General features: G+C 40.7%; 1 protein-coding gene across 2 annotated transcripts in view; it reads left to right on the plus strand.

Annotated features, from left to right (window-relative positions):
* The window catches only part of dgki (diacylglycerol kinase, iota), a 162,741-nt gene that overhangs the window by 77,885 nt on the left and 62,269 nt on the right, over window positions 1–22,587 (plus strand). Inside the window, exons 2-11 of one of the 2 annotated variants that reach the window (XM_060903143.1) lie at window positions 5,221–5,329; window positions 12,209–12,304; window positions 17,643–17,717; window positions 17,883–17,939; window positions 18,569–18,634; window positions 19,588–19,656; window positions 19,753–19,869; window positions 21,936–22,010; window positions 22,304–22,399; window positions 22,488–22,570. In XM_060903143.1, the coding sequence (XP_060759126.1) occupies window positions 5,221–5,329; window positions 12,209–12,304; window positions 17,643–17,717; window positions 17,883–17,939; window positions 18,569–18,634; window positions 19,588–19,656; window positions 19,753–19,869; window positions 21,936–22,010; window positions 22,304–22,399; window positions 22,488–22,570 (843 nt within the window). The remainder of the gene's footprint in view (window positions 1–5,220; window positions 5,330–12,208; window positions 12,305–17,642; window positions 17,718–17,882; window positions 17,940–18,568; window positions 18,635–19,587; window positions 19,657–19,752; window positions 19,870–21,935; window positions 22,011–22,303; window positions 22,400–22,487; window positions 22,571–22,587) is intronic. The other variant, XM_060903144.1, reaches the window with a different exon arrangement.

Below are 22,587 nucleotides of genomic sequence, written 5' to 3' on the forward strand. Positions count from 1 at the left end.
AAGGACGACCCAAGTTGTTATCAGCGCTCAGTTCAGAAGCCTGCATCTCTGATGGTATGGGGTTGCATTAGGGTGTGTGGCATGGGCAGCTTACACATCTGGAAAGACACCATCAATGCTGAAAGGTATATCCAGGTTCTAGAGCAACATATGCTCCCATCCAGACGACGTCTCTTTCAGGGAAGACCTTGCATTTTCCAACATGACAATGCCGAACCACATACTGCATCAATTACAGCATCATGGCTGCGTAGAAGAAGGGTCCGGGTACTGAACTGGCCAGCCTGCAGTCCAGATCTTTCACCCATAGAAAACATTTGGCGCATCATAAAATGGAAGATACGACAAAAAAGACCTAAAACAGTTGAGCAACTAGAATCCTACATTAGACAAGAATGGGTTAACATTCCTATCCCTAAACTTGAGCAACTTGTCTCCTCAGTCCCCAGACGTTTACAGACTGTTGTAAAGAGAAAAGGGGATGTCTCACAGTGGTAAACATGGCCTTGTCCCAACTTTTTTGAGATGTGTTATGAAATTTAAAATCACCTAATTTTTCTGTTTAAATGATACATTTTCTCAGTTTAAACATTTGATATGTCATCTATGTTCTATTCTGAATAAAATGTGTAATTTTGAAACTTCCACATCATTGCATTCCGTTTTTATTTACAATTTGCACTTTGTCCCAACTTTTTTGGAATCGGGGTTGTACCTGACCCCTGACTGCTCCCCGGGCGCTCTACTGTGGCTGCCCACTGCTCTGGGTGTGTGCACGTGTGTTCACTGCTTCAGATGGGTTAAATGCAGAGGATGAATTTCACTGTGCTTGAAGTGTGCATGTGACAAATAAAGGTTTCTTCTCCTTCTTTTTGTGCAGTATAAAGCTGATCTTAACTCTCATTTATACATCACAAAGAAGGAGAAATGTTAATTATAAAATATGCATAAATAAGCATTGAATGTCATTCACATTTACCATTCTCTATCAAAATAAAAATGTGATAAAAGATTATTTCTAATACCTTCTTTGTGCTCTGCAGGCCTTTGTATTTCTAAGTAGAGCCTACTAGTGTTTATATGAAAGTATATAAATGATTATTTCGATTAATATTCACAGCTTTCAAGGCTAACCTTGAAAAAACTGTGTGAGTCACATCCAATAAACAATTCTATTTAATTGAATTGAAATTGACACTCGTGTTTCTGACTTCTGGTTTTTAAAATCTCATTCTGACCACTAAGATTTCAATATTTTTCATCAAAACAACTACAGTTATATTCTAAAATAGTTATTTATTTGGATGAATCAGTTTGATTTGAAAAAATAAGTAGGTCAAGCTATGAAAACTCATTTCAAAGTCTCTCATGAAACATAACATCAAAACTAGCTGACAGGAAATTTTTGCTGAATACTTCATCAGAAACAGTGAGAGTGAGAGAACATCCCTATAAAAGTTATCTGATTGATATCCATGAGAAATCCAGTCAGAAACCGATCAGAAGAGAGAGAGCCTGACCACTTTCCCGTGACTCAAAAATCACCGGCAGTTTCCCGACGTCCCACGAGCAGAAAGTGAACTCTGTTGTACCAACTTCAACCTGCCATTACTCCCAAAGTACTGAACAGATCTTAACCAGATAAATTTCTTTGGAAAGCAGAAATTATAAGCTTATTAATGATAGTATTCACAATAGAAAATATTCAAGAGTTAAGCAATGACAAATTTAGAAACTTAGATGAGCGTCTGCATGCACAATTTTCACAGCACGGCCAGCGAGCGTCTGATGTGCCCATTTTTAGCATCAGACAGTTTCAAAGAGTTTATGTAAATTCTAAACAAATCTTAAGTTTCCATAAATGTTGTTGATGCTATATTGTGTGTAATTTATAAACTTTATCATAGCTATGTACAATATGTACATGAAAAACACATATACACACACATATATATACAGTGGGGAAAAAAAGTATTTAGTCAGCCACCAAATTGTGCAAGTTCTCCCACTTAAAAAGATGAGAGAGGCCTGTAATTTTCATCATAGGTACACTTCAACTATGAGAGACAGAATGGGGGGAAAGAATCCAGGAAATCACATTGTAGGATTTTTAATGAATTAATTGGTAAATTCCTCGGTAAAATAAGTATTTGGTCACCTACAAACAAACAAGATTTCTGGCTCTCACAGACCTGTAACTTCTTTAAGAGGCTCCTCTGTCCTCCACTCGTTACCTGTATTAATGGCACCTGTTTGAACTCGTTATCAGTATAAAAGACACCTGTCCACAACCTCAAACAGTCACACTCCAAACTCCACTATGGCCAAGACCAAAGAGCTGTCAAAGGACACCAGAAACAAAATTGTAGACCTGCACCAGGCTGGGAAGACTGAATCTGCAATAGGTAAGCAGCTTGGTGTGAAGAAATCAACTGTGGGAGAAATTATTAGAAAATGGAAGACATACAAGACCACTGATAATCTCCCTCGATCTGGGGCTCCACGCAAGATCTCACCCCGTGGGGTCAAAATGATCACAAGAACAGTGAGCAAAAATCCCAGAACCACACGGGGGGACCTAGTGACTGACCTGCAGAGAGCTGGGACCAAAGTAACAAAGGCTACCATCAGTAACACACTACGCCGCCAGGGACTCAAATCCTCCAGTGCCAGACGTGTCCCCCTGCTTAAGCCAGTACATGTCCAGGCCCGTCTGAAGTTTGCTAGAGAGCATTTGGATGATCCAGAAGAGGATTGGGAGAATGTCATATGGTCAGATGAAACCAGAATAGAACTTTTTGGTAAAAACTCAACTTGTCGTGTTTGGAGGAAAAAGAATGCTGAGTTGCATCCAAAGAACACCATACCTACTGTGAAGCATGGGGGTGGAAACATCATGCTTTGGGGCTGTTTTTCTGCAAAGGGACCAGGACGACTGATCCGTGTAAAGGAAAGAATGAATGGGGCCATGTATCGTGAGATTTTGAGTGAAAACCTCCTTCCATCAGCAAGGGCATTGAAGGTGAAACGTGGCTGGGTCTTTCAGCATGACAATGATCCCAAACACACCGCCCGGGCAACGAAGGAGTGGCTTCGTAAGAAGCATTTCAAGGTCCTGGAGTGGCCTAGCCAGTCTCCAGATCTCAACCCCATAGAAAATCTTTGGAGGGAGTTGAAAGTCCGTGTTGCCCAGCGACAGCCGCAAAACATCACTGCTTTAGAGGAGATCTGCATGGAGGAATGGGCCAAAATACCAGCAACAGTGTGTGAAAACCTTGTGAAGACTTACAGAAAATGTTTGACCTCTGTCATTGCCAACAAAGGGTATATAACAAAGTATTGAGATGAACTTTTGTTATTGACCAAATACTTATTTTCCACCATAATTTGCAAATAAATTCTTTAAAAATCAGACAATGTGATTTTCTGGATTTTTTTTTTCTCATTTTGTCTCTCATAGTTGAGGTATACCTATGATGAAAATTACAGGCCTCTCTCATCTTTTTAAGTGGGAGAACTTGCACAATTGGTGACTGACTAAATACTTTTTTGCCCCATTGTACAAGTCAAAAGGTTGGACACACCTTGTAATTCAATGCTTTTTTTCTTTATTTTTATTAATTAAAAGACACTTCATGTCTTAAAGTAATGATGGACTGTCGTGTCTCTTTACTTAGTTGAACAGTTCTTGATATAATATGGATTACTACAGTTGTAGAATAGGGCTATTTACTGTATTTTTATTATTTACTATTTACTGTTTGATCTCAAACACATTAATGAGGCAAGAAATTGCACTAATTAACTTTTGACAAAGCACCTGTTAATTGAAGAGCATTCCAGGTGACTATCTCATGAAGCTGGTTAAGATAATGCTAATAGTGTGCAAAGCGTCATCAAGGTAAATGCTGGCTACTTTGAAGAATCTAAAATATGATTTAGTGACATTCAAGTGATGATTGATTGGTACTAACTTGTGCAAAATGTGCCAAGAAAACATTCCCCACACCATTACACCACCTCCACCAGCCTGGACATGAGGCAGGTTGGGTCCATGGATTCAAGCTGTTCACACCAAATTCTGACCATACCATCTGTGTGCCTCAGCAGAAATCAAGATTCATCAGACCAGGCTACATTTTTCTCGTCTTCAACTGTCTGGTTTTGGTGAGTCTGTGCTCACTGCAGCCTCAGATTCTGTTCTTGGCTGACAGAAGTGGAACCCAGTGTGGTCTTCTGCTGTTGTCGCTGATCCGACACAAGGTTCAACCTGGTGCTCATTCTGAGATGCTTTTGTGTTCATCACAATAATACAGAGTAATTATCTGAGTGGCTGTAGCCTTTCTGTCAGCTCAAACCAGCCTGGTAATTCTTTCATCGACAAGGCATTTCCGTCTGCAGAACTGCTGCTCGCTGGATGTTTTTTTTTTTTTTTAAATCTATTGCATTATTCCGAATAAACTCTAGAGACCGTTGTATGTGAAAATAATTGGATGAATGTGTAAATGTACAGGTGTTCCTAATAATGTATTTGGTGAGTGTGTGTATAGTGTATATGAATGTGTAGTATGTATAATAGCAAAAGTTTGTATGATGGCAGCAGCCATGAGAAAAAAGCAGGCAGAGAACACTAACCACATGATGCTGACTCACATAGAGACTGTGAGAGACACACACACACACGGTGGCCTAGAACAGAAACAGCTCTGCTGATGTCTGCTGTTCAATACCATATGAGGCAGAGTCTCTCTGCCTCATGCACTGAGTGATGGGAGTTTGCTGGCCAAACAGACTGGTCAGCAGATTGGTGTGGATCTTTCTGGTTTTGGCAGAAGCTAAAGATGCTCATCGTGTGTGTGTGTGTGTGTGTTATCCATTTATCAGCGCTATCAGGAGGATGTCAGACATTAGATGTCACCTGAGCTCGTCTGAGCACTTTTTTTTTTAACCCTTATGCTTAATTGTGGCTCTTTCTTCCTACATCTGTTTCACATTTAGTACATCTCCACAACCAGTTTTATACGTCCCCAGTATTTTGCGTCACTTATAACCCACTTGGATGCACCATTCGACACCAGGAAGAATAGACTTTTTTATAACAAGTGCTAATGGTGATTCCGTATAAAAATGAGAAATGAGAAATAAAATGTAAGAACAAAGTACAATTGCCTTAGAGTGTGCCTAGCTGAAAGTGTGTGTTCTTTCTGGTGTGTGATGCAGGAAAGCCATATCTCGCTCAGGCCTGCAGCACCTGGCCTCAGTCCAGAAGCCTCTCCCTGCTGTGACCAACGGACCAGCCAAGGAGCTGCGTGCCACCATCGACTGGAGTGTGAGTCACACACTCTGTATTTCATGCCTCTTCATCCTACACACACATATAGCTCTGCTCCAGATCTGAAATACTAAATGCAAAACATTGTGTTTTAGCTGTTTGTACAATATAAAGGTCCTTAGAAAGTTTTTTTTTTTTTTTTTTTTTTAGTTATTAAATAGCTAGACAAGCTGCTGTGAATTAGGGTTCACCTACCTTGTAGCTGCACTCATTATCTGTTTTATCAGGAAAGTCTACCATATGATGTCTGGTCTCTGTACACCAACAAGAAGGTATACTATATGTCAGATGCTGCATTTACATTGTGGGCTTTGATGCACAATTACGCTATTTGACACAGATCTAAGTGGTAAAGTGTGGTTGAGTTACCATATCATTCTTGTCTGCTCTCATCAGTCTGGCCATTCTCTTCTGAACTCTCAACAAGGTGTTTCCACTCACACAGGTGCCATGAAATGTTTTTTTTCTGTTTTACACACTATTCTGTCTAAACTCTAGAAACTGTTTTGTGTGAAAAAAATCTCAAATCAGCAATCTCTGAAATATTCAAACCAGCCTGTCACAAAACATGCCACGGTCAAAGTCACTGAGATCATATTTTCCTCATTCTGATGTTTGCTGCAAATATTAACTGATACACTTGACCACTATTTGTATGGTTTTATGCACTGTGTTGCTGCCACATGATTGGCTGATTAGATGATTGCAAGAACGTGTAGGTGTACAGGTCTTGTTCTTTTTCTTCTTTCTCTTCTTCTTTCGGCTGCTCCTGTTAGGGGTCGCCACAGTGGATCTGTTCCGCATATTTTATTTGGCACAGGTTTTACACCGGATGCCCTTCCTGTAGTGCCCCTTTTCCACCAAAGCAGTTCCAGGGCTGGGTCGGGGCCAGTGCTTAGTTTGGAACCGGGTTTTCTGTTTCCATTGACAAAGAACTGGCTCTGGGGCCAGAAAAACCGGTTCCAGGCTAGCACCAACTCTCTGCTGGGCCAGAGGAAAGAACCGCTTACATCAGCGGGGGGCGGGGGGCGGAGTTGTTAAGACCAACAACAATAACAAGACCGCGAAAGATCGCCATTTTTAAGCGATGAGAAGCAGCAGCTGTACAAATGCTAAGTCATCCATTATTATTATTGTTGTTGCTGCTGCTGCTTCTTCCGTGTTGTTTTTGCTTCTATATTCGCGCCAAGGTTTATGCAAACGTAGCGACGTAACTGACGTATACAGCGACGTAATGACGTATACAACGACGTAACTGACGTATACAGCGACGTAATGACGTGTCTTCCCTTAGCACCGCGAGCTATGGAAAAGCAAACTGGTTCTCATCTGGCTCGCAAGTTGAACGAGTTGTGAACCAGCACCAGCACTGGCCCCGAACCAGCCCTGGAACTGATTTGGTGGAAAAGGGGTATAGGTGTACAGGTTTTAATAATACTAAAATGGAAGGTGAATGTATGCATTAACTAGAATGTTTTACAAACAAATGCCAAAGCTTTTATTTTCCTGTCCTATAAGTGAGCAGGGCGGAGCCCTCTATTTGTGTATGATTTGCATATTTAGCATTCTGTTCTCAGTCACGTCTCTTAGAGACCACAGGTGAGACGTGTGGAGTGGGTGGGGCCAGTGGGCCACTCCTTGCTGCTCACCTTTCTCTCCTCATAATATGACCACAGCCAGCATCAAGTGTGTTTGATTGTGTTTGTGTGGGCACGGCAAAATCTCCAGGACTGAATTAATGTCTGCAGTCATTAGGGATCAGTTAGCACTGTAGGTGTTAATTCAGTGCTGGGAGTTTCACTATCCTGTGCGTGTGATTCTCATTTTTAAAGGAGTATAAATTTTCCCTTTTAATTACTGTTGATCTTACTGAGCAAATTACACTGGGTATTTTGTGATATGAATAGAGTTAATGGTTATGCATTTTTACTTTTTCCTGGGTGTGTGAGAGAGATCTTATTAAGCATATGTACATGAATATTCAGCACATGACCTCTGGGAGCAGGTTGTAACTCTCAGATCAGTCGGTCCATGTGAGTTTCTGCTGCTTAGACTTCAGTGAGCAAAAGAAACACATTATGTGGAGAGAGACAAATCTAGATAAATCTAGCATTTTTCATCTAGTTATCCAGCAGCTGGGCGGCACGGTGGTGTAGTGGTTAGCGCTGTCGCCTCACAGCAAGAAGGTCCTGGGTTCGAGCCCCGGGGCCGGCGAGGGCCTTTCTGTGCGGAGTTTGCATGTTCTCCCCGTGTCCGCATGGGTTTCCTCCGGGTGCTCCGGTTTCCCCCACAGTCCAAAGACATGCAGGTTAGGTTAACTGGTGACTCTAAATTGACCGTAGGTGTGAATGTGAGTGTGAATGGTTGTCTGTGTCTATGTGTGTGTCTATCCAGCAGCTCTTTTCCACCAATGAGGTGCTGATGCTATTTCCAGAATAACATAATCTGGAATGACTCCACAATCTTTATTTTCTTGGAAAAATGTCAGTTTTCGGATGCAAATTTGGTTTAGTTCCAGCATTAAAAATGTTGCTGGTCGGGAGCCATGAACATGATGTCAAGAGGGCAGTATAAATTCATTGCCATGACAACAGCATGCAAAACTCAAGTTATTTAAATTATCACAGTTAAAGCAAAAAAGTAAAGAACTCTGAGGGATTAGGGGAGAACAGGGTTGGTAGTCACACTTTTTACTTTTATTTGAATTCCTCCAAAACTGTATCCTTAATAGTGTCCCTTGCAATCTGTAATGGAAGCCTATAGTGTCAGGTAGAAATAGAATGCCCTTACTGTCCTTCAGCTTATTCTGTTTAAAAGATATGTACTGTCAAATATGTCTTGTGCACTTGTGACAGCCATCCCCATTATGGGGTTGGTAGTCACACACTATGGGGTTGGTTGCCCTTAGGTTACTTTCATGGGGGAAAATAAAAAAGTGGAGTCATTATTAAAAATGAATTTAAAAAATGTTTATTTCATTGACATGAAACAACCTAACAATATCCTGGATTGAGAAAACACAAACAGTCATTATGTATTCTGTCGGCTGACTTTCCTGCTTCTCGCTGAAAACTAAACGATTTTTCATATACTCTACTGGGACGGATGGGCAGATTGCATCTCTAGCAACCTCTGATGGAATTATTTTATTACAGTATCTTGCCAGTGTTCTGTAATTAATCTGAAATTCCTTCACAGTGGCTCTGATGGTTTGGTTGTGCAGCTTCACCTCTCTAACTGCCCTTAGCATTACATCTGGCAGAGTCTGGCCCTGGTTTGTCTTTCTGACAAAATTCCCACCCATTTTTCTATCTAAAAAGGAAAAAAAAAAAAGGAGTAGATATATCACACTATGTGTGTCTATGCCAACAAAGGGGTTGGTTGTCTCATGTGACAACCAACCCCGAAGAGAATGTGACAACCATCCCCAACTGAGCTGTTTTGCTAATGCTAAAGCTAGCATCCACCTGTTGTAGCATCCATCCATCCATTCATCCATTATCCATAACCGCTTATCCTGTGCAGGGTTGCGGGCAAGTTGGAGCCTGTCCCAGCTGACTACGGGCGAAAGGCGGGGTACACCCTGGACAAGTCGCCAGGTCATCACAGGACTGACACAGAGACAAACAACCATTCACGCTCACATTCACACCTACGGTCAATTTAGAGGCACCAGTTAACCTAACCTGCATGTCTTCGGACTGTGGGGGAAACCGGAGCACCCGGAAGAAACCCACGCAGACACGGGGACAACATGCAAACTGGGCTTGAACCCAGAACCTTCTTGCTGTGAAGTGGCAGTGCTAACCACTATACCACCATGCTGCCCCCGTTGTAGCATAGCTAAGAAAGAACATATCAAAACAAACCCTTCAAACTATTTAATTGTAATAATTATTTTTTATAAACTCATTGTATAAAAAACTAGAAGAAATACCAAAGTGCTGAATATTTACATTTTGATATTAATATTCCTCTCACCGCAATGACTCAGCACTTTCTGCAGACATGTCCTTGTAGATGACCTCTGACTCCAATTCTGAATTTTTTTCATCAGTTTATGACAGCGCCCTCTAGTGAGTGAGTTCTGATGAGTGTGACAACCAACCCATGTGGCAACCAACCCCGTTCTCCCCTATGATTATAGCCCCTTCCCACTGACGTCACCGGAAGTAAACAGACCCTGCGCCATATTGGAAGACCAACAAACTCGTGATCAGGGGGAAATAACGGCAGCGCGCGGAATTTAAACCCACGAGGCACTTGATTCATCATAAACCTACAATGGTAAACTTTTGTGCTGTGTTAGGGTGTTCCAACAAAGCTGATGGGAAAGGTGAAAAGAAGTCGTTCTTCAGAATACCAGCTGTGATTGAGACACAAGGGGAGCAAACCAAGGAGCTTTCTGCCAGGAGACAGAGAATAAGTGCATTACTGAGTGTCTGTGAGCAAAGGAGAGCCTGAATGTTGCAACCTCCCTATTGGCTGTTTATTGGCTGTTTGTAAAAATGTATCAATTGTTGCCCTTCATCACGGACTCGAGAGACGAGACCTGACGAGTTAGATCGTTGGTAGCAGAACAAAATGTCTGGACACAAATCGGGTTTTCAGAAAAGGAAAGAAAATAAACGCAGGGTCGAAAATACAAAAAAGGAGGCAGAAAATGCAAAACGAGTTAAGGTAGGACAAATGGTTACTTTTCTGAGGCAGCCCGCCATGGCTGCAGGCTTTCAGTTGTGTCATTGAATGGTTACTTTTCTGAGGCAGCCCGCCATGGCTGCCTGCAGGCTTATTTATTATAGCCCATTTAGTTAAAATAGTTGATCTAAAATGTTTATAGTTATGTGATGGTTGTCCTCAGTGTTCGAACTATGCCGATATTTTCGGGGGGTCCCTTTTTTTCCCTGGGGGGTGCTTGCGCTTGTCTCGGAGCGCGGATCTCCAAACACATGAGAAGCCTATCTTACGCACATATCACGCGGACTCCACACCTCCACACACGCATCGCGTCTGAAGTCCTAACTCATCAGAGGAAATCGTGTCCGCATTGGCATGTTCAAAAAACAACCTCACGTCAACAATGATACCACACGCAAGAACAAAAAAAACAGTCAGGCTACTCAACAACCAACCTGGCAGCAGCAGTCGTTGTCATATCGGTTTATTTTATCTTTGATGTAAACACAACACTTCGGATATGCAAATGCTTCCCGTTACACACGATTGCTATGTCAATAAACATCATTTTGCCAATATTTTAGAGACCCCCCAACATTTCCCAAATCATGTTTTCAAGGGATCTCATGTCTGTTTCAGGGGATCTCGGATCCCCCGAGTACCCCCGTAGTTCGAACACTGGTTGTCCTGATTTAGACTGGTGTGTTTTGTTTTTTTGGGGGGGGGTTTGCGCGATGTTGCACCCGGGTCCAGATTAGGGCAGAACCGGCCCTGGCTACATTTCAGGTGTAGTTTGTTTTATGTATGTATGTACTTACATAGATGTGTACTTGGTCTTCCAATATGGCGACTACCGAAATCTCGCGGCACGATGACGTCATGCGGGAAGGGTCTATAGTACAGCTATCTGAATAGGAGCTAATGCTATTGCAAACAAAACACCTTTTAAGCAGTTAAACTTTAAAGCAGTCGGGAAATTCTTGTCACAGAGTTGTTTAAATTGATATCTTTGTCTTGCTTATAGATTGTGAAAAATTCGGCTTTGGTTGGTGTAAAATGCTGTTACTGCCAAATGTAATCTACAATTTTACAGCCTCCAGATGGATGGAGTAAAGTGTTACCAAGTTTCACGACCCTGACCTCTAGTGTTTGCTGGAGAGTCTGATATGTCTCATCTCATCTCATTATCTCTAGCCGCTTTATCCTGTTCTACAGGGTCGCAGGCAATCTGGAGCCTATCCCAGCTGACTACGGGCGAAAGGCGGGGTACACCCTGGACAAGTCGCCAGGTCATCACAGGGCGAGTCTGATATGTTTCATCACTAAAGGTGGCCAAGAGCTGCCTACTTTTACATGAAGAGGCAATTTGATCAATATTGCAAACAGCAAACCACAGACATCAACTCGAGCACGGGTCAGTCGCAGTGAAAAAGTGAATTGAAGCAACTGCAGAAAGTCAACTAATCATGTTGTGTATTTTGGGTTGTGGGAGGAATTTTGTTGTAGATGTGAGATGCTTAAATGAGATGTGAGATTCAGGCTGAGCCAAAGGACACAAAGAGCTGAAGTTCTGCAGAAATGAGAGGTGATCTGGATATTTGGAATGATGAACAGAAATAAAAAATAAACACTGGATGTGAAACACAAAATGTTATGTAGTTATTTATACAGTAAGGTTTGTTTACCTTTTACTGCTGTCATATTTATGACCAATGAAGGAAATAGTTTTCCAAGTACGTTTTCAGTTCCACACGCCCTTCAGCCAATTTTTTTTTTTTTTAAAGATATTTTTGTATGTTTAGCACAGAATGCGTGTTCACAGAACAGACTGTAACCCTCAACACCCTGAAACTTGTGCACACCAGGTTTTGGAGCATCTGATATCCTTTGTGCACTTATTCTGAGCTGAGGCTAAGTGCTACCTGTTTTATTTTGTGTAAATGAATAGACAGACGACAATGATTGGCTTGCGTCACACTATTTAACAGAGGACGACAGAAACATGAGAGCATAGTCGATAGGTTGAAACCGGATTAGTATGTACAGTTGCAGCGCTCAGGAGGGAGAGCATTTTTTATGTAGGAGTGTGTATGACCTGTACAGGATTAGTCTTTCTCTACAGGATATTGGACATGCCATGAAGTGTGTGTAACCTGTAAAGCTGAGGTGTATGTACTGTATGTGTGTGTGTCTGTTTAGGAGAACGCAGTAAATGGGGAGCACCTGTGGCTGGAGACCAACTGCTCTGGAGAGATGTGTTACCTGGGCGAGGAGACATGCATGGTGAAGATTGCAGTGAGTACATAAGACTCCTGTGCATAAAGAGATAAATACAACACCTGCTTGGTCCTCAGTGCATATGTCAGGGCAGCCATGGCATAAAGGTTAGAGAAGCAGCCTTTGGCCCAAAGGGTCGCTGGTTTGATTCCCTAGACCGGTAGGAAAATCCATGGCTGAAGTGCCCTTGAGCAAGGCACCTTGCTCCCCAGGCCCTGGGTATGTGTGTCCTAGTTGTATGTGTGTCCTCTGGATAAGAGCTTCTGCTAAATGCCTTTAATGTAATATGTAGGATTTGCCTGATGAGTGTCTAGAATTTCTGTAGATCTTGTTTGTTTGCCTTATTTTCGAATAAATAGTCTATGAAAACAGTTCCTGAATAATAATTAGGCATGTAGCGATATATCTTATGGTGATAAATCACGTTACAAATTTATGACAATTCGAATTCATGAAATAAAAAATGAATAGCAATTATTATCAGGCTGTGTAATCTCTTAGGATTTCTCAACTGGAATTGCATTTTTTTTTTAGACAGCAGAGGGCGCAATAACATAAAATAGTCAGAATACACGTGACTTCAACCTTGGTGGAAGTAACACAGTGCTAATTCTGAGAAAAAGCACAAAAATACAGATCTAATATGGGAAAGCGCTATTGTGCGATTGACTGTCCAAATAGATTTAATGGAGCTAAAATGGAAATAAATCAGAGCTATCTTTTTTTTTTTACAGATTGCTGAAACCTAAAGAAAATAGAAAAAAAAATTAAGGTAGTACAAATGTTCATAAAAGTTTATAAAGAAAAGGCCTGTTTGTTATGAACATTTTTCTTTTTTTTACTCCAAGATTTACAAATGTTGTTTATTAAGAAAATGAAACAAAAGCTTTTTTAAATTTAATAAAAGGAATATTTAAGTTGATATAGAATAGGAAAAGAAATGGTGCATTTCTTTGGTAATAAAATTTTCTTCTTTTAATATTTTTCAAAAATCCCTTGGGAAAATCGACTCATGAGCTCAATATCGTGAATCGAATCATGAATTGCGTGAATCATTACATGCCTAATAATAATAGTAATATTAACTGCAGTGAGGAGTCAGATGAGTGAAGGCCACGGATGAATAGATGTGTCTTTAGAGTGCCTCTGCAGTGACACTTCTTTTCATTAGGTAATACGCAGACAGCATGCTGAAAGCCAGAGATTGTTATTAGTCTGAAGAGGATAAAGGCAGGCAGGTGAATCCACGCTCGCTCTCAGTCAGGCTTTTGTTTGCAATGAGCATGGCACTCTGAGGGGTCAAAGAACACTTTGATTACCTCTCCAAGCTAGTTGCAAAAAAAAAAGCAAAACAAGCTTTTCATTGCAGGCAGCAGGAAGGAAGAGATGGCGTTTATAGTACAAAAGATACTACGCATGAAAGCATAAATGCAATGAGATAAACTGTGCTTCAGATGACTGATCCCAATAAAGCCTGGCAAGATTCTATAACAGACACGTAATAACGTGTTCTCTGTGTCAGATACGATGAAGATACGATGAAGATCCTCTAATGTTAGACCTGTAATTAAAGAAAATTACTACATTCTGCCTGCATCAAATAAAAATCGATCCGGGCTCGTGCAGTAAATGGGCTCACGTAAACAAACCAACCTTTTATAGAATAGTAGCAATGTGTTTGCCTTGAAAAAGAAAACATGCTTTAAAACCAGAGGTGGACAAAGTACCCGACTTCATTACTTAAGTCAAAGTACAGATCCCACTGGTCAAATGTTACTTTGATACAAGTGAAAGTTGTCCAGTCAAATTTTTACTTAAGTTAAAGTACTGAAGTACTTGCTTTTAAAATACTTAAGTATTAAAAGTACATTTTCTGTCAACACATTGTTGTATTATTGCCACAACGCTTACAAAACCTAATGCCTCTGAAGCAACCGACTGGATTTACTGACTAGCTTGTAGAACCCGTACAATAAACACCTTTAAACACAGATAAACAGTTTTCTACATTCTGTTTATTTGGCAAGATTATGCTAAAATATATTTCTGAAAGGACTTCAGATAAGTTAACGTTATTCATGTTCGCGTAACTCCATTTTTACATGCTAACTAGCTATGTGTTAACGTTAGCTGTGGACAAGGCGATGACAACTTGGCAGGCAAATCCACAGAAAGTCATTTGACTAACCAGACTGCATAGCTATTGCAATGTTATCGCTAGCTGTAAAAGCACGTACAACTTCAGTGCAAGCTTTCTCCTGGAATAAAACATTTACATACCTCAGTATGCTTCCACAGGTTGGACAGCGAGTTTTTGTAGGCCGTGATATGATTCGTTTTCGGCAAACAAAGCAAACATTTAAAATGAAACGAATCTTTAATCCTTTCAGAAACTGAAACATGGGTTCCAGGTATGGCCATGGGTGCGTGCATTCTCTAGTAGAACCGCCTCCTTCCATTCTGCCATCAACTGATCGCGTTCAAATAATGCTGCTGAGAAATCACAGAACTTAATTTTATTCAGTCTATGGACGTGACATGGCCCTAGTGATTACTGATCGGCTGTCTCAGTCAGTACGTTTACATGCACATCCAAATCGAGCTACTCTCGGTAATCGAGCTAAGGGTCCCAGCAGGGGTGCCAGAGAAATCCAATCCTACATGCACACATGGAAATCGAGCTGTGTGAGGTACGTTGTGCACCCGAGCCACAGGTGGCGCTACACGCCCCATCGTGTTGGTACACTTCCGGTTGTCATCATGAAGAAGAGCTATTCAAGAGTATAAACAAAGTTATCAGCAGTGTTGCCAGATACTGCTGACGTTTTCCAGCCCAAAACATGTTCAAATCCGCCAAAATGCACTTAAAACCTCCCAATCTGGCAACACTGGCAGTTCCGTGTTCACAAGTTCCGTGCTCAAGCTGTTAGGCTTGCTCTAACAGACTGTATGGCTACAAACTGTCCTGCGCAGACCACTGTTTTGTAAGACAACTTATTTTGCACAATTGTATATTTTTCTAAAGTCCATTTTTTGCTTACAAAGAATATATTTTTTTGCTTACAATTTAACTTGTCTTAATAAACACACAAAAAAGTTCAATTGTTTTGTTTTTATTGACATTCTTCAGATGTTGGACATATATATATATATATATATTAGTGCTGTCAAAAATGTCGCGTTATTAACGCGTTAACTTGACTCAATTTTAACGGCGATAATTTTTTTATCGCGAGATTAACGCTCTGTGACATGATGCCACGCCCTGCACAGCCAGAGTCCTCTGCCCTCCCCCGAAGAGCCACGGTGCTCGGCTTAGGTTTCGTTTTCCCATCGGCGGCTCCAGCCCCACTTTGCAGTGGCTGTGACAAGACGTGTTATGCTCTGCAATAAAAAAAAAAAAAACATTGGTACAACCAGTGTTCGAACTATGCCAATATTTTTGGGGGGGTCCCTTATTTTCCCTTGGGGGGGTTCTTGCGCTTGTCTCAGAGCGCGGCTCTCTATTGCGCGCTCACTTCGGATATGCAAATGTTTCCCGTTACACACGATTGCTATGTCAATAAACATCATTTTGCCAGTATTTTAGAGACCCCCCAACATTTCCCAAATCATGTTTTCAAGGGATCTCATGTCTGTTTCAGGGGATCTTGGATCCCCCGAGTACCCCCGTAGTTCGAACGGTGAGCAAGCCCATTCACTTTTTTATGCTGGTAAGAGAATTACAATGGTTTTTCATGTGACAAAAATGTGCGATTAATCGCGAGTTAACTATGACAGTCGCGACATTAATCGCGATTAAATATTTTAATCGCTTGACAGCACTAAAATATATTTTTTATATATATATATATATATATATATACACACACACACACACACACACACACACACACACAAATACAATGACTTGTTTATGTACACAATTCACAGCTATGCAACAGCTGTACAGATGTATTTGGTGATACAGTAAGTGAGCTAAATTTTAACAGTGCAAACAATGCCACAAAAAGAAAAGATTCATGCCGTTGTCATGATTCGTTGTCATGCCGACCGAGGCTGTTGTGTTTCCTGCTTGTGGTCTCATCACTTGTCACTTCCGGAAGGGGCAGTGCTGAAGTAAGTAGCTTGAATACATAGCTCAATAGGGTATACATGCACTAAGTAGCTCGGCAGAAATCACATAATCTAGGTCGTGTAGCTCGATTCCGAGAAATCAAGTTCGGTTCAATTTCAGCTGAATTAAGGTGTGTACATGGCATTTTGAACTTTGATTTCAGTCGAGCAACGGCAGAAATTCGATTCTCTCTATGTGCATGTAAACGCACTGACTGTCACCTGCAAAAAAACAATCATGTTTTATCAAAGAAAAGAAAAAACCTCCACTTTCAAAGCTGCTTCATAGTAACGAGTAACGAGGACCTTGATAGAAATGTAGTGGAGTGAAAAGTACGATATTTGTCTTTCAAATGTAATGAAGTTAAAGTCATAAATTTCCCCCAAAAAATACTCAAGTAAAGTACAGATACTCAAAAAGTGTACTTAAGTACAGTACTCAAGTAAATGTACTTCATTACAGTCCACTCTGTTTAAAAGACAAAGCAGAGGAGTTTGGAGCTGTTCGTGGCTGTGTAAAAAAGGACAATGAAATGTTCTTGAAATTCTTCAAAGTGAGCTTATAATTTATAAGAAACAAACAGTTCAATTAATTGTTGATTTATTCTGTGCTGTTAAAATACACAGACGGCAATTGAAAGGCCACTGTGTGTATACGAGTATGTGCAGTTTATCCTCCTGTTATACACAATGTTAAATAAATATGAATACAGAATTCATAAAACAGATGACAAATCCACAGCTCCAAGGAACCTTATTGTTTCTCATCAACGATCTTAACAAGACATTAGTTTGTAGCTGTCTCATGTCCAAGCCTGTCTTTTCTGTTTTTTTTTTAAATCATTTTCCTCTCATCACTCTTTTCAGTTCTGAACCACTCATCTGTTTTGTCATTATTTGATTTGCTGTTGTCACACTAATTGACACATTTGGCCTAGAGAAGATCCTGTGACATGAACATTTCTAAATGTACAGTAATCACAATTTACATGTACAACTACATGTGGGATAAACAGAAGCACGCTCAAGCTGAATGAAGACCACGTGAAGATGTTCTGCTGGTGGTACATATGAATAAACTATATAACATGATATAATGTACTCATGCTTGGCAATTTGCCAGATTGGCTTGTACAGCGGAACATTAAAAAGTTGCCACGCTAGTGCAAAATTGTAAGTGAATGTGGTTTTTTTTTTCCCCCCCTTTGCAACGTGCCATGTGCTGTTTGGTTCTCTTAAGAAGTCAGCTCCCCGAAAGAAATGTGCAGCGTGTAAGATCGTCGTTCACACAGCCTGCATCGAGCAACTGGACAAGGTAGACATATGTTCACATACGTTATATCGGTGGGAGTCATTTTACTCCGAACCTACAATATAGTCCATCAGGGGAGAATAACAGTGGAGGAAAGTCCTAATTTATTGGCATTACTCTCAAACATAAAGGCTCCTTAATCCTGTCCTGTTCTTTCTTTTTATACAGATCAATTTCCGCTGTAAGCCTACGTTTAGGGAAGGAAGCTCTCGAAGCATCCGAGATGTACGTTCTAACCTCCAACTAGATAAAGAGAATATGTATGTGTATTTAACAGTTATTCCACAAAATCCAGTCGTACATGAGCTGACAGCCGACGAGGCGCATAGCACCGAATGGGCTATAAGCCATGTATGACGAGATTGAGTGGAATAACTGTTTTATTCTATCCACATTCACTGGATTTTGAAAAACAGAGCATTTTTATTTTTTGCAAATTCGATAAATAAAAACTTTATACAAAACGTCCAACAAAATCATTAGAATGTAAGAAAAAAAAGCAGCAAAATGACAGGAGCAATTTGTGAAAAATGCTCCAATAATAATTCTTGAAAAATAAAAAAAAAGATACGTTCTTACCATCAAATACTTTTATTCCATATTTTGTTGCTTTTTTGTATTTTTGGGGGTTTTGTTTTCAAGCAGAGTTTTTATTTCATCCTCGGTTGGTTCAGCAACACGCTCCGGCATTTTGTTTTTCTCTACTCACGGTATATGAGCTGATATCCTAGTAGTAGAGTAGCCAATCAGAGTGCGCGATTGCTCATAGCCAGTGAATGTGGACAGAATAAAATTGTATATACCAATATACTGTGCACACTGACTCCATTGTTTCTGTGCGTTTGGGAAAACAGAACGTGTTAAGGCATCACTGGGTCCATCGACGACGACAAGATGGAAAATGCCGCCAGTGTGGCAAGGTAGGTCACATCACTGACCCTGTAAAATCAGCAAATACTTTCAGCACAATGAATAACATTAAAACCACTCACATTCTCAACAGCATAAACACTATTAAATGGCCTCAAAAATACAACTATAGCTTCCTGAGTGGGGCAACAATAAATATTTTCACCTAATTGCAAAGAGATTGTGAGTTTGAATCCTCTTACAGGAACACTAGGTAATCGTGGGTGTCTGTGAGTCATGTATGCAGAAGAGGCCGCTTTCCTTTTCCTTTTCTGCTTTTCCGAGTATATTTCGCTGCATGGGCAGCCATATGAAAATGTGCACTGGGTGTCTTCATGTATCTCGGAGGATGTTAGCCTTCAGTCTTTGCAGTTGGTAGCTGTTGTATGATAGATGAGACCTGAGTCGTGGGTGAAAATTGGAGGTGACCATATAATTGGGGGATTAAAAAATATCACTGTGGCTCCACTTGAGGCACACGTTTAGGTACAGATGGATGACAAATTAAAGGAAAATCAACACAACATACCTGAACATACAATATTTTTGAAAAGCTAGATTAACCCCTTCAGTGCCCTTGGATGAGTCACATACGACGTCATGAAATCTTTTACCGCTGTGCCTTATGACGGAAGAATGTTTTAAGCATTGACTGTAATTCATACTGTATGTGCCACTGTGAAGTAAAATTAATGTGCCATGTAAGGTACATAAAAGGAGGTGTTTATGATGAGTAGTGTACGTCATAAGGCACAGCAGTAAAAGATTTCATGACGTACGTGACTCGTCCAAGGGCATTGAAAGGGTTAATCGATGAAAGATGAGATGTTACGTAACGTCAACTTGGTCATTTTTTCGTCTGTCCTCATCAGTAGAATCAGCCTTCAGACTCAGAAAAAGGCTGATGAAAACAAGTGAAACCTCAGGTGTTAATTCTTGCATTTCTATTCTGTTTTAACTCCAGAGTTTCCAGCAGAAGTTCTTCCACAGTAAGGAGATTATTGCCATCAGCTGCTCATGGTGCAAGCAGGCTGTGAGTGTTGTTTGAGGTGGAAGGTGACTCTGTTACAGACAGCAGCTCATGTATGTATCGGGTGCTGACTCCTGTGTCTCCTGCTCTCCTTCTCAGTTCCACAACAAGGTCACGTGTTTCATGCTGCAACAGATTGAGGAACCTTGCTCTCTGGGCGCTCACGCTGGAGTTATTGTACCTCCCTCTTGGATTATTAAAGTCAGGAAGCCACAGGTACAGCAGGCCTTGAGTAACTGAGCGACTCTACATTGTTTGTTTTGAGGCAGAGAGAAGCCCTGTGTTTTAAAGACACGTGTTTGTAGGAAATGTGCTTATGATGTAAAAATAAGCCTGATGCACTTGCATGTATATGAGAAGTGAGATTGACAGTAAGGTCTGTTCAGAGCTCGGCTGCATGACCTTGTCTTCTGCAGTTTGTTCTCAATGTGCTGCCCTTTGATATAATAAAACCATCAGGATTTATATGTATTGTACGCAGTCTTTACCATTACGTGCTACCTGTTAAAAGGCTTGTTGCTTTTGCCTCACTTTTAACATGAATTTTATCTGTTTCATTAAAGCCTGTTGAATTGATCAAACAACTGTCTCACACCCTCATGGCTACGTTCACACTGCAGGTCGAAAAATATTTACATAACGTGGCCTATATATGACATGAGTCTGGGCACAGTCCTGAACTGACCAGTATGCATAAACCCCGCCTTGTCCAATCAAGACTAAATCCCATCGATGCGAAGTTATGATGGATGATGGATTGCCTTAAAGGTTGCATGAATTTAGATCAGACTGTTCAGGCTGTGGTCGCATTGCCACATATCAGATCTATATCACATTTCTGTAAATGGAATTTTAAAATGTCAGATTCACCGTCTCTGTGTCCGAAACTACTCTGTGTCACTCACTACTCACTATATACTGGACTATATAGTGAGTTCGCCGTTTTGTAGTGCTGTCCGAATGTATAGTGAGAATTATTACACCCTATATAGTGCGCTCAAAGTATCCCACAATGCATCATGAAAAGTAGTGTACAACCGATGGTCACTAACCAAGCAATATATACCATCATGCATTGCGGTCGCGCTGAAAAAAAAAGTGTGCTGGGGGTGAATGGACAGAGGAAGAAACACATTATAAATGGACATTCAAGTACAATTAAAAATAGTTTAAAAAAATAGAAAATAAGCTAAAATAGAATAAGGCAGATAAAATACAAGAATAAAAGTTACAGTGCAGAGCGAAGAATTAATCAAAAGCCTCAAATTTGATTTAATAAAAAGCAGCGGCAAAGAAGAAAGTATTCAGGGTAGATTTAAAAGAACTGAAAGATGCAACAGACACAAAGCACGGTGTATTTATTAATATGGGAAATGCGCTCAGTATAATATGTATTTATCATAAAAATACATGCACGTATTTATTATTTTGAAAACTCACCAGCCGACTGATCTGGCACGTTTTAATTGTGCGACAGTAATGACGTAAATAACAGCGCGGTGAAGTAGTGTCCGAAAGTGTTTTTTCATTTTACAGATGAGCTCACTATATAGTCCTCTATATAGTAATTCTTTATATAGGGAGTAGGGAGTAGTGAACGAATGAGTGATTTCGGACACAGGGTGTGATCTATTCATGCTTTCATGAAAAAGAAAACAAATTTGTGTAACATGAGTAATAAAAAAACATATCAGATTTGGCTCACTTTTACTTGCAGTGTAAATGTAGACTTTATGAAATCCCAGTTTAAGTGCTTGTCGAATTTAGTATCACTCCTATTTGTGAATTTCAGCTTCACAGCCTCTGATCTATGATTGGCTGATGTGTGAGGGGGTGTGGCAGTGTTTTGATGAGTGACAGGCCGCTGTCACTTTCAATTCAGGGGTTAATAGAAGGGAAGCCTTTCACACTCAGGTGAAATAATACTACCAAAAGGAGCACCTTGAATATTTCTCCAGTTTTATACATGTACGGTAAAGACTGATCTTAGGCAGTGCTGGTTGTTGTTTTTTTTTTAAGGAGGAAGCTTAACTCATCTAGTTTTACCTAGTATGGAAAGGGTCATGATGTAATTTACAGGGAATGGCCTTTTCGTAGAACACCTCTTCCTGGGAAAAGAGTGAGTTCAGCTAATGAAACTGATCATGTTTCCTTATATAGCTGCAAAACAGGACTGCACTAAAGGTCACTCGTGTCCTCTCTCAGAGCTGTTAGGTTTAGGTCTAGCTTGCATCTCTGAACGTGCTATTAGACATGAGTCCCATCTCTCTCCTGTCTCTCAGAGCTCGTTCAAAAACTCCACACGAAGGAAAAAACGGACCTCTTTCAAACGAAGAACCAGCAAAAAGGGCACAGATGTGAGTAGCCACTACGTCTCTCAATGCGCTGACATCTCTGTGAGTGCTGGACACGGACATGTACCTTATGTCAAAAAAGGAAAGTTTTTATTTCCTCTAAAACTGGAGGTGGGACATACAAGGTTGATGCGATTAGTGCCTGTCAAAATATATCTCTTCTTCCTCTACGTTTCCCTTCCCCTAACTCCTACTCTGAGACATCTGTTCAAGCAGCTTACTGCAACTGTGTGTATGTGCGTGCGTGTGTATGTAGAGGTATGTGTGTTTTGTATATAACACTCCTGATTCTGCAGGAGGCAAAATGGCGGCCATTTATGCTGAAGCCTGTGCCTTCGCCACTAATGAAGCCTGTGCTGGTGTTCGTTAACCCTAAGAGTGGGGGAAATCAGGTGGGGAGATATTTACCTTTCACACATGAATGATGGAGGAGTGCTATGTGTGTCTTAATCTTCCTATCACATCGCTGTCTTAATTTAGGGGAACAAGTTGCTGCAGATGTTCATGTGGATACTGAATCCTCGGCAGGTGTTTGATCTCTCCCAGGGAGGGCCAAGAGAAGGGTAAGTCTAAATCAACA

The sequence above is a fragment of the Neoarius graeffei genome, chromosome 21, assembly GCF_027579695.1.
Source record: "Neoarius graeffei isolate fNeoGra1 chromosome 21, fNeoGra1.pri, whole genome shotgun sequence".
Classification (NCBI taxonomy): Eukaryota; Metazoa; Chordata; class Actinopteri; order Siluriformes; family Ariidae; genus Neoarius; species Neoarius graeffei.